Raw genomic sequence first — 12,281 nt, forward strand, 5'->3', positions numbered from 1 at the left:
ATTCTGTACACTGCTTTGTTTCCATAATCCTAACATATTACACATATATTTCTAACCTACAGAATCTTTAGCAGCATTTAATGTCTACTAGATGATGCATTCCAAATAAACAAGTATTATAAAACTCATATGTTTGGTGAGATGCACTTAATTACAGTGTATTTTTTTTCTAGTTCAATGCATAAAGATTTACCTCATCCTTTTAAATGGCTGCAGTGCATTTCACTGCATGGATGCATCATTTCTTGAACACAAGTAATGGATATTTAGGTTGTATGATGTCTTTCCATATAAATAATGCTATAATAAACATCTTTGTACATGCATATTAGTCTTTCCCCATTACTTCCTTCAGATTAATTTCCTGGAAGTAGAACTGCTGTATCAAAGGGAATACATGTTTTTTCATTTTGATCCATATCGACAGTCTGCCCTCCAGAAAAGCCTGGACAGCAATGAACATTATTCACCAATCTGATTAAATTATTAATGAGACTAATTATCTCTTCAAATATTTAGTAGCCATTTATATTATTTTTTCCATTAACTGTCCATTCATATCTTTCTATCCTGTGTTCCTCTTACTAATTTACAAGAGTGCTCTATATCCAGGAATATGAATCCTCTGCCCATATGTGGTAAACAGTTTTTCCAGCTTACTTTTTTTTTTTTTGGAGACAGGATCTTGCTCTGTTCCCTGTGTAGTGGCATCATCATAGCTCACTACAACCTCAAACTCCTGGGCTGAAGCAGTCCTCCTGCCTCAGCCTTCCAAGCAGCTCAGACTATAGGCACATGCTACCATGCCTGGCTAATTTTTCTATTTTTTGTAGAGAAGGGGGTCTCACTCTTGCTCAGGTTGGTCTTGAACTCCTGAGCCTTTTGTTATATATAGGTTTTAAACTTTTAGGTGGTCATAACTGTCAATCTTTTCCTTTGAAGTTATGGGTTCTGAGTCATGCTTAAGCCTTAAGTACTTTAAACCATATACTGAACTACAAGGCAGCAATTACCAATATTTCTTTTTACAGAAAAAATCCATAACATAGTTTAAGTATTCTATAACCCAGTATGAAAACACAGTTAAATTCAATGCAAACAAGAACCTCAAATCTCCATAATTATGGCCAATTTCTACATATGTATGAGAAGCAATGGAATAAAAAATACACAGTTGAAGAAACATGCCTGCAGATCAGTTTCCGCAGGACTTTCATTTTCATCATCATCATCTGCTCTGACAGCATCAGAATGACAATCTTCCTCAGCTTCTGCCTGAGGGGGGAAAAACCCAAATAACATCAGGAATATGCAAACACCGGTTTCCCTGTGTAATTTGTATCTTCTATTCAGCTTCTTGCTACTTAATACCATAAAGTCAATAGTTTGTGAAACCCACTTTGAGTAGCAAGGCTGTAGAGTGCATTTGAGACCTTACTATTAAATATTTCTTTCTTTCTAAAGGAAAATGAGTCTGAAAAGCATATCCTCCACTCCAAACCATAGTATTCACATCACCATGAATCTTAACGTTTCCCCTCCCCAAATTTAACATCAATTCTGTTCATCTAAAAATCAATCTAATTATGGTCATCCCTAAGCATCCATGGGGGATTAGTTCCAGGATCCTCAAGGATATCAAAATCCATGGATGCTCAAGTTCCTCATGTAAAATGCCATAGTATTTGCATATAACCTATGCATACCTTCCCATATACTTTAGCTCATCTCTAAATTACTTTAATACCTAACACAATGTAAATGCTATGTAAATAGTTGTTACACTGTATTTTTTTAACTTGTATTGTTTTTGTTGGGTTTCTAATTTTTTTTTTCTTTTTTAGGCTGGTCAAGTGAAGCAGTAGGAGTGGAAAAGGAACAAAAGAATCTGTAATTGGTTGTGATCATTAGTTGTAAACACCATTGCACTCAGACCAATCTAAAAATATTTTTGATCCACGATTGAATCTGAAGATGTGGAACCTACAGGTAGAGGGCCAATTGTATTATATAAAATAACAATTCAAGTCCATTACTATCATAAATAATTTGATATTTGATTAATGTTAATTAGGTAATGAAGCCAATTCCTCCATCAATATACATAACTATCTACTGATAATCTATAATAAAAATTATTTTCACTTTTTCTTAGAAAAAGAGGAAATAAAATAGGAACACCTTTGGTTTTCTCTTTTAGTTCAACAAAAAAATTTTTTTTTAACTTTTTTTTTTTTTTGAGACAGAGTCTCACTTTGTCGCCCCAGGTAGAGTGGAGTGGTGTCATCACAGCTCACAGCAACCTCAAACTCCTGGGCTCAAGTGATCCTCCTGCCTCAGCCTCCCAAGTAGATGGGACTACAGGAGCGCACCACAACACCAGGCTAATTTTTCTATGTTTAGTAGAGATAGGGTCTCGCTCTTGCTCAGGTTGGTCTTGAAGTCCTGAGCTCAAGCAATCCTCCCACCTCGGCCTCCCAGATTGCTAGGATTACAGGCGTGAACCACTGCACCCAGCCTTTTTAAACTTTTTATGAAAAAAATATTTAAACATATTTAAACATAAATAGGGTAATAATCCGTAAGTGCTCATGACCCAACTTCAGTAATTATCAATGCAATAATTCTTTAATATCAAATACCATGCCACAGTTCATATTTCTCAAAATGTCATATATGTAAAACACACGTTTTATAGTGTGTGAGATCAAGATTCAAGTAAGGTCCACACATGGCAATTGGTTGATATGTCTCAAACGTTTGTAATCTTGTAATTCTTTTCCTGCAATTTGTGATGAGACCAGGTCATTTTTGTGTAGAACTTGGATTTTGCTGAGGTATCAATAAATGTTCCTTTGCTCTCTCATTTCCTGTAAATTGTGGCTAAATCTAGAGAGGCTTGATTAGATACTGGTAAGATTTTTTTTTTTTTTTTTGGCAAGGCTACCTCATAGGGACATTTCCCATCAGCAAGGGAAGTGTTCTGAAAAGCAGCTGACAAAGTGCTCTGGCACAGGTTCCAAACATAATTGAGTCTGGGGCAAAAAACTAACCTAAATAATCTTAGCATCCATAAACTTCTGCAACTACCAGAACAGAAAATACTGTTTCATGCCAATGAAATACAGAATTGCTTCTCTGTAGATATCTTCTTCACAGTTTAATGATACCAATCAGATAAAATTTGAAACTGTAATTTTTTCTTATTACTATACAATAAACAACTCCACTAGCTCCAGTTAAAAATGTTTTGTTAGGAAGGAAGGAAGACAAAGAGAAAAATAAAATTGTTTTGTGTAGGTGGTTAAAAAAGAACAACTAAATAATAACATTTAGTTGTGGTATATAGAGCTTTTGTTTTGTTTTTTTGAGATGGGGTCTCGCTGTTGCCCAGGCTGGCCTTGAACTCCTGGCATCCAGCAATCCTCCTACCTCAGCCTCTCGATTAGTTTGGACTCTGGCTAGCATGTGCCACCACACCCTGCTATAGCAAATAGTTTTTGGTTCATGGATCACTTAAAAGAACACAGTCCGTAAAAAGATGTCCCTTCTTTTATACAACTAGCATGTTATTAAACTTGTTCTGTGAATATGACTTCTATTTGTTAACATTTTATATGTACTAGGAAAGCTTCTTAGTCAAAGACTTAACTGTGAATGCTTTTGTTAAGAAGCCTCTATTTTATCTGTCTTATAAATCCAAATTTTATATATCGGATTGGCTTACAGTGGAATAAAAGTGGACTGGGATTACTGTGTGGACTGGGGCTTAACAGAGGTCTCAGGCCAGACTCCTTTCATTTTATCCTTTTATTCTCAATAAATGTTTGCTAAATTAAACTGAATCCTACCTTCCAGTGAAAATGAAATGTTCCCTCAGTTCAGTCTATTAGCTAACAGACTTATTAGCAAATGGAACTTGCTCAACCACTTAATGTGTTCATTCCTATAAACAAATGTGGCAATCAGGGAAATGACTTTAAAAGTTAGCTAGAAATAATAAAGTCCATTTAATGTTACTAGTTCTAAGGATGGTAAGTTTTACAATTGCAAATTTTAGTTCTAAGTTATTTCCAAGAAAAAAGATGTATTAACACAGATCTTTGACATAGCAACTTGCACTACATTACAGCACAACATAAATAAGCCTTGCTTCCTACCTTATCTCTGGCAACCAGACTCAAAGCAGAGGTGCCTTTAAGACTTGAACTAGTTAGTAAACAGTAAAATAGTCAGCACATCGTAAAGGATCAATCAGTGAAGATATAAATGAGAGATCAAGAACTCAGATGTATTTCCAGAAAATTGGAAAATTTAAGCATTCATCTACTGTCAAATACAATTTTGGTTTGTTTTTTTTTTTTAGTCTCTAAGTTGGGAGATTTTCCTACTAAGAACACTATTAGGAAAATACACAATGAAGAATTGTGAATGTATAGATCTCATTAAGAAGTCTACTGTTCTCTCTCCTCAAGTAAGAGTCTGCTTTATTACTGTAAACTAAGTACAGCTACTGGGAGGGGACCTGAGTCCTGTAGGGTATTCTCTTAGTAATTTAGCCTTGTAATTCTTGCATAGTAGTTGTACTAAACTGACTTCATTTCAAGAGCTTTTGCGGCTTTCTCCAGTTGGTGCTCTTGCATAAATGCTGCTTGCTCTCTCCATCCGGAATGCCATATTCTTTACTTAGTTACTTTTACTCATCATACGAGATTCAGCTCATGGTTCATCTTCTTAATCAGAAGCATTTTCTGGTCCTTTTCAATAGCTTCTTTTGTGTTCCCATAACACCTGGGCTTACCTGTATCAAAAAACTTGTAAATTATTTTTGTTTTCTTCACTAGAGTTAGTACATCGAAGACAGGGATCACATCTGGTCATCTTTGTAACCTTGCGGACATACACATTGCTTGATTCATAGTAAAGGCCGGTGCAGGCGTCAGCTGTCTCATCTGTAGTGATCTGGTGACTTGAGGTCCATTTCCTTATGTGACATCCCACGATTAAAAGTATCATAAATCACCTTACAGATCTGGTTATACTGAGGATCTAGTATTATACCAGAGTCTAACACTATGACAGGCTGATAATAGGTGCTAAAAATACTGAATTAATAAAATGCCATATGGGCCGGGCATGGTGGCTCATGCCTGTAATACTAGCACTCTGGGAGGCCAAGGTGGGTGGATCATTTGAGCTCAGGAGTTCAAAACCAGCATGAGAAAGAGCAAGACCCCTCTCTACTAAAAATAGAAAGAAATTACCTGGACAACTAAAAATATATAGAAAAAATTAGCTGGGCATGGTGGCGCATGCCTGTAGTCCCAGCTACTCGGGAGGCTGAGGCAGGAGGATTGCTTGAGCCCAGGAGTTTGAGGTTGCTGTGAGCTAGGCTGACACCACGGCACTCTACTCAGGGCAGTAGAGTGAGACTCTGTCTCAAAAATAAAATAAAATGCCTCATGGACATAAATGCATTATCTGAAGGATGAGGAAAGGAAATAGCAAACGTGTAACAAAGACAGCATCTTTCTTTGCCCCTGAGCTGTGTTATAATTGAATTCTAATCCATCATTACTTTTCGACAGTATGATCACAAAAACAAGAAACTACGAATTGGGGGTTTTCCTGTATTTGATCAACTCAAATACCACTTGAAGTAAATAGGCCCTCAGCTGCCACCCAGAGGTTTTCACTTTTTCATAACTGAGTTTGACCGACATATCACCTTTCACTTGAGTAGCTCATCTGAGTAGGTTATGTCTTCATCATGTTACTCCTGTTTCACAGGTGGGATTAATGAAATATAAAGGTTAAGTGCTTAATCCTGGTCAAAGAACTACTTCTGAAAGTTTAGGGGCAAAGTCAATCGGTGCTTTTTCTATCCTACAGATTACCTTAATGAAATAAGTTCACTCAGCCATTCATTTATTTAATAAATATTTGACTCTACTATATTAGTTTGGAATCATTTCAGCCTTGATTGATTCAGCCCTAGCCAGAAATCAGTTCTTCAGATGGACAATTTATTCGAAGCCAAAGGCAGACATTGAGCAGAGACTACTTATTCCAATATGCAACAGTCCCATGGAATCTGCGCTGTCAAACCCTGGGGCTTAGCTCAATCTCTCCATTTGGACCGTACAGACATTGCTCAGGCCCTCACTGCTGGTAAGTGAGACACGAACCCTGGAACTTCACTCCGCCAGGACCGCCTGCTAACATCCTACTCAGGACACCTAACGGCGCAGTTGCGTCCCAAACCCAGGACTTCTTAAGGCGCCGAAACAGCCTCTCAGTGGGCCCGGCTTCGCAGAAGAGGAGCAATCAACAAGTGTCTCTTCTTGCCAGGGCTCCCTCTCGAATTGAGACGCTACAGTGGTTTGCCTCAATCCATGCTCAATGCTTTTGATGTTATCCCCCAAGAGGGGCGAGATTGGTTCAACATCCTCAGTGAACCGAGAAGGGGCATTTTTCTCGGCTGTCCTGGAAACCCCTTCTCATATCGAGCCCGGCTAGGGGGTTCAGCAGGAAGGAACCCTGGGGAGCGGTCAGGGCTTGCATCCCATACACTCCCTCTCTCAAGCCAGGGCGCCTATAATGGGTGGCGGCCGTACAGCTCCCACTGCCCCAGTCTCCCCTCCCCGCTCCCTCACGCCCCCACCCTCAGGTCTGGCTCCTGCGCACCGCACCCCCGCCCAGCAGAGTCCTCCCCCGATACCCCCCGTCCAGGTTACCATGCTGGCGGGGCGGCCAGCTGCGGCCGAGGGGCTCTCCGCGCCCCCTTGCACCGCCCCCGCGGAGGAGCGGTGCTGGGTGTCCGGGTGTCTACTCCTGCCTGTCTGCTGCAGCGGGGCTTAGCAGAGTTCTCGGTCGGAGAAGCGCACCAGGCAGCGGCAGTAACTGCGGGCCCGGCGTACGGCAGCCATCTTCGCGGGGCAGGGGGCCAGATCGGGGCGCGCTGGAGCAGTGGCTGCGGCCGGCGACTCGCGAAGCAGAGGGTCGTCCGCTGCCAGCCAAGGCCGAGGACAGTGAGAGCACCGGCGCGTCGGCCCTATTGGAGACCCCGGACGCCGCAGCGGAGCTGCCCCCTCAGCTACGGAAACCTGCGCCGACACTCGGAGCATGCGCAGTGCCGCCGCCGCCCGTAAACGCAGCCCGGCTCCCCAGCCCAGCGCGCTGCCTCGCGGTGGGCGACGGTTACTGGGCCTCCCGCGCGCGAGGCGGGCGCTGCGGTGAGGGTGCCGGTTCGCGAACCTCAAACTCAACCCACGTGTTCGGTCCAGTGAACATTTAGGCAAACTTGAACAAGGTCATCTCAAAAATGTTTATAATCCCAATTTAGGGCTGAGCCCCTAAGGCAAGCCACCCTGAGGAGCATCCAAATGAACACTTCAGGACGGTCGCTACAAGGTCCCCGGTGACTGTCTAGAACCCCGCGCCAGGAATGCGGGGAAAGAGTGAAGTTCCGCAACAGTCACAGGCTGTTAGAACGACTGAACTTTTTAAGAGCTCAGAATGACTTTGAAGGTTGAGGGAAAGATAAGCTTAGGTGCCCAGCAGGGGAAAAACAAGAAAAGAGCCAACGTAAGGCTTCTTTCACTACAGATCCCATAATGCGATGGGGGAAGGACGTGCGGCTCCAAGGCCCCCGAAACCCGAGTCCGGCGGGACGACGGCCGCGAGGCACGCTGGGATTTGTAGTCCGCTGCTCTGCGTGCGGTACCGGAACTTACATGCGGTCCTCTCCCCACCCCTTAAAGCCCAAACACCTGAGTTCCCTTAAGTGAAGGCACTCGTATTTATCAGGCAAAATTTTATTTTTCCACAATTTAAATCTTTTTAACTACGGAAGTTTGCGTGTTTTGTGAAAACCTATAGCTTTCATAGCCTCTTACCTTCACTTAGCAAACATTGACTGAGTTTCCAAAATTACTGCTAGGTGCCAGGGACTAAGAGTCCTCAGGCATTGGCCTAGGCAAAGAATTTATGAAGAAGACCCCAAAGGCAATCACAGCAACGACAAAAATAAATAAATGGGACCTGATCAAATTAAAAAGCTTCTGCACAGCCAAGGAAACTGTCACAAGAGCAAACAGACAACCTACAGAACGGGAGAAAATTTTTGCATGCTACAAATCTGATAAAGGGCTGATAACTAGAATCTACTTACAACTCAGGAAAATCAACAAGAAAAAATCAAACAACCCTATCAAAAAGTGGGCAAAGGACATGAACAGAAACTTTTCAAAAGAAGACAGAATAATGGCCAAAAAACATATGAAAAAATGCTCAACATCTCTAATCATCAGGGAAATGCAAATTAAAACCACAATGAGATATCACTTATCTCCGGTGAGACTGGCCTTTATCAAAAAGTCTCAAAACAATAAATGTTGGCGTGGATGCGGAGAGATAGGAACAGTCATACACTGCTGGTGGGACTGCAAACTAGTGCAACCTCTGTGGAAAGCAATATGGAGATATCTTAAAGAGATACAAGTAGAAGTACCATTCGATCCAGCAATCCCATTACTGGGCATCTACCCAAAAGATCAAATGACACTCTATAAAAAAGACACCTGCACCCGAATGTTTATAGCAGCACAATTCACAATTGCAAAGATGTGGAAACAACCCAAATGTCCATCAATACATGAGTGGATTAATAAAATGTGGTATATGTATACCATGGAGTACTATTCAGCTTTAAGAAACAATGGTGATATAGCACCTCTTGTATTCTCCTGGATAGAGCTGGAACACATTCTACTAAGTGAAGTATTTCAAGAATGGAAAATCAAGCACCACATGTACTCACCATCAAATTGGTATTAACTGATCAACACATAAGTGGACATAGAAGAATAACATCTATTGGATGTCCAACACGGGGGAGGAGGGGACAGGTATATGCATACACAAAGAGTGCGATGGGCACCATCAGAGGGATGGATGCACTTGAAACTCGGACTTGGGCGGGGGAGGGGGGGCAAGAGCAGCATATGTAACCTAAACATCTGTACCCCCATAATATCCTGAAATTAAATAAATAAATAAATAAAATTTTAAAAAAGTCATCAGGATTCCAAATATTCAACGAGCTTAGAGTTTAAATTTCTAATCCATTATTTTATTCTGGAGAGTTTAGAAATGCAGTATATCTTAGGTAGATAAATGGAAGCAAAGAGAGAAAGAAGAGCTACAATAAAGAAGTCCAAATGCCAATGTTTTTATATTATAATCCATCCTTCGGATGGATTGTGTTTTTATTTCCACCCTAAGTCAGAGACATACACAAAATACTTCATGTTTAGCGGAGGCCAAAAATTCAAGTGTTTAGTTTTCAGTGAAGACTTTAGGGCTTAGGTCTCTTAAGGATAAGTTTCCTCCCACTAAACTCTTTAAAATTGGATTTTGAAATTTAAATGGGGGAAAGGGTTAAATCTAAGGATTTATAACAGAAGAAAATGATAAATGTGACTCTTGAATGCTAACTAAGAATAAGGTACTGAAATGTTTTCAGAATGAGTTTATTTCATTAAAAGAGTTGAAGACTAATTTAAAATATTCTGGTCAATTAGCACAGATGATTTCTATTATTTTTAGCAAGTAATTAAATAAAACTTAATATTTGTAAAGATAAGTTGAGTACCAATATTTTATTAAAATATTGTTATGCTTCATAGCTAATTTTCTATTTTAGATCAGTTCCACTATATCCTCCAGACCTTGTTATATTATCTATTCATATTATATTTGCAGGCTTATAATTTTCCTGAGGCCATAGCTTCTGATCTAAGCTACTTACTAGCCCAGTGAACTATTGCTAAAGGTATACCAAGACAGTACCTCTATTTGCCAAGTAGATTTGCTTGGACAATTGAATTTGACTTTTAGTCAAATTGATTATTTTACTTTAAAAATTGCTTTTCACGGGAGTATTATATGTATGATTTGTTAGGCTCCCTCTTGTCTCCCTATTTTTTCACTGATAATGATTTTCAATTTTCATTTGCCATATGGTTTATATAGGTAAACACAAAGGTAGATGAATGTTACCCATTTGTCAAGTGACCAGATAACCCTTGCCCATTTGGGAGAGGAAGTCTAAGGAAGTTTGACTATCTGGTGTCTTGCAAGTTTCTTCCACAAGGGCAAGAGGAGAGAGAGATGCAGGCCTTTGATACAGATTCTTTCAGTAAAAAACAATCTATCTTTATTCAGTCCATGGACTTCAAAAATAAAAAATAGTGAAAGACAATTGATCGGTTGACGAGCTCGGAAATTTCAGCTCAGAGAAGAATCCACAAAGTGTTAAAGGGTTACTGCTTTATTAAAATTGTGTTGCTCAGGGCAATGTGATTCCCCTGACCAGCAGCACAAGCACCAGAAACTCTGAGGTGGGGCCCAGGAATTTGTTTTAACAAGCCCTCTAGGTGGATATGATACTTCCTGCCAACGTTTGAGAACCCAAGGCTTAGAAAAATTATGTAAATTTAAATCGGGGCCCTGGAAGCAATTTCTTCTTTCAAAGCGCTTCAGCCTTATGAGGATGATTTAAGTTAATACCTACACCATAACTTATGACATAAGTGAATATGTTAGTGTTAGATTTCACATAACTAGTTACATTGTGTGGAGCATATCTAGCCAGGTTCCCACCTGGATGAGAATCCAGTCTTTCAAAGTGAAGTTGCTCACAATAAAACAACTCTTGAGAGTTCAAATGAATACCAACAGGAAATCAGTTGCGTTTTTATTTTAAATATTTTTCTATTGTGGTAAAATATAGGTAACAAAAGTTGCCGTTTCACCATTTTTGAGTATACAATTCAGTGGCGTCAGCTGCGTTTTTTAAAATCGGGAAAATGTTGTGACCATGATTACTTTCGATTAAGTGTACTCAGAACGTGCATCGACAGCCTCCATTTCTGAATCTGGATGGTTGACAGAGCCGACCCGTCCCAGGCGTGCGTTTGGAGTCGGGTCGCGGTCGCGTTCGGCTGGCGGCGGGCCCCCCCCCCCCGGCCTCAGGGCCGCCCTCGGCCGGGCGGAGCGGCGCGGCGCGGAGCCACTGGGCGAAGTGGCCGCGGTGCAGGGACGCGCAGGGCCAGCGAGGGGAGCTACAGGGTAACATTTCCCAGGGAAAGCGGCCGGTCGTCCCCACTAGAAGCCACCCAGCCTTTTGTTTGTTTTCCTGCCGGAGGCTGGAAAACGGCCGTGTTCCTGCTGCACTACCATGCGCCGTGCGGCCCGTGCGACTCGCCGCACCTCCCGGGCGTCCCCGTACGGAGCCCTAGGCCTGTCCTAGCAGGGGTCGTCCCCATTTCCAGTCCCGAGCCAGCGGCTTCGCCCGGCTCGCCGAGGAGCTACGCTCACCGCAGGGGCAGGCCCCCGCCTGTGTTCGCGGCGCCAGTAAGTGGGGCTCGGGGACTTAGGGGCTCCTGCCGGGCGACCTGTCACTCCAGGTGCTGGCCTAGGACTGCGGCGGGACCCCTGGCTGGTGGTCCCGCGGGGCGGGGGGAGGTGGCTCGGAGAGGCAGGAAAGGGCTTATGGGTTATAGTTTCTCTCCGCTATCCGGTGGGTCTCTCCTCCTGGCATGAAAACTCGTTTCTCCGGAGTTTGGCGAATTTTGATGCGTGTTTACCTATTAGTCTTGAAGAAGGGTAACATCCTAGCCGATTTGAAGCCCGTTTGGGGAATGTTGAGGACTTGGTCTTGGAATTTTCCTGCTAGGCCCTTGGCTGTCCCGCAAGGGGTCTGAGCAAGAATCCTCACATACTTCTTTGCAACCATTTTTCACAGGATTTCTTTCTGCTCTGATTTCTTTCTTAATAATCTGAGTAGATGTTATGAGATGGATGTTGAAGGGTTTTCCAGAGCAACTGTTTCTTTTGTAATGCTAACCTCTTAAAGTTTGACGCCAGCATCTAGTGGGTTATATGTAATGTAGTTTAATGCATCGTTCTGCAGAGAAGAGTGGACCTTTCTACTTAAAACTAAACAGAGACCTGCTTTTGCTAAAAGCTGGACAAACTAGGCTGAAGGAATACTACCCTGAATTTTGCAAGCAGGGCTGGATTTCTCTAAGGTATTGGTGTTTGTGTTTTTCTATTTTGGCCAGGTGCACTCTTTGTGGTAATAAAAGTTTGATAGTTGCGGTTTTCATTTCTCACATTTCCCTGTGAGTGGGGTTTCAAGGTGTGCTCCAATAGTGAATGTTATCATTGCCGAATGTGAAATTTAAATGAGCTTTAAATTTGTGTAGTCAGCCTAC

At 41.9% G+C, this 12,281-nt stretch overlaps 2 protein-coding genes across 2 annotated transcripts in view; one reads left to right on the forward strand and one right to left on the reverse strand.

The window, feature by feature from the left end:
* Nucleotides 1-7,092, reverse strand: part of FBXO9 (F-box protein 9) — a gene marked incomplete at its 5' end in the record, with an annotated part of 46,012 nt that extends 38,920 nt beyond the window's left edge. Inside the window, 3 exon segments of the mRNA XM_012648547.1 lie at nt 1,189-1,275; nt 6,738-6,845; nt 6,847-7,092. Of these exon segments, the coding sequence (XP_012504001.1) occupies nt 1,189-1,275; nt 6,738-6,845; nt 6,847-7,092 (441 nt within the window).
* Nucleotides 7,093-11,242: 4,150 nt separating this feature from the next.
* ICK (intestinal cell (MAK-like) kinase) overlaps nt 11,243-12,281 on the forward strand; it is a 70,445-nt gene continuing 69,406 nt past the window's right edge. Inside the window, exons 1-2 of the mRNA XM_012648601.1 lie at nt 11,243-11,418; nt 11,978-12,095. The gene's annotated coding sequence lies outside the window, so the exon portion shown is untranslated. The remainder of the gene's footprint in view (nt 11,419-11,977; nt 12,096-12,281) is intronic.

This window comes from Propithecus coquereli, unplaced genomic scaffold (genome assembly GCF_000956105.1).
Source record: "Propithecus coquereli isolate 6110/MARCELLA unplaced genomic scaffold, Pcoq_1.0 Scaffold29, whole genome shotgun sequence".
NCBI lineage: Eukaryota > Metazoa > Chordata > Mammalia > Primates > Indriidae > Propithecus > Propithecus coquereli.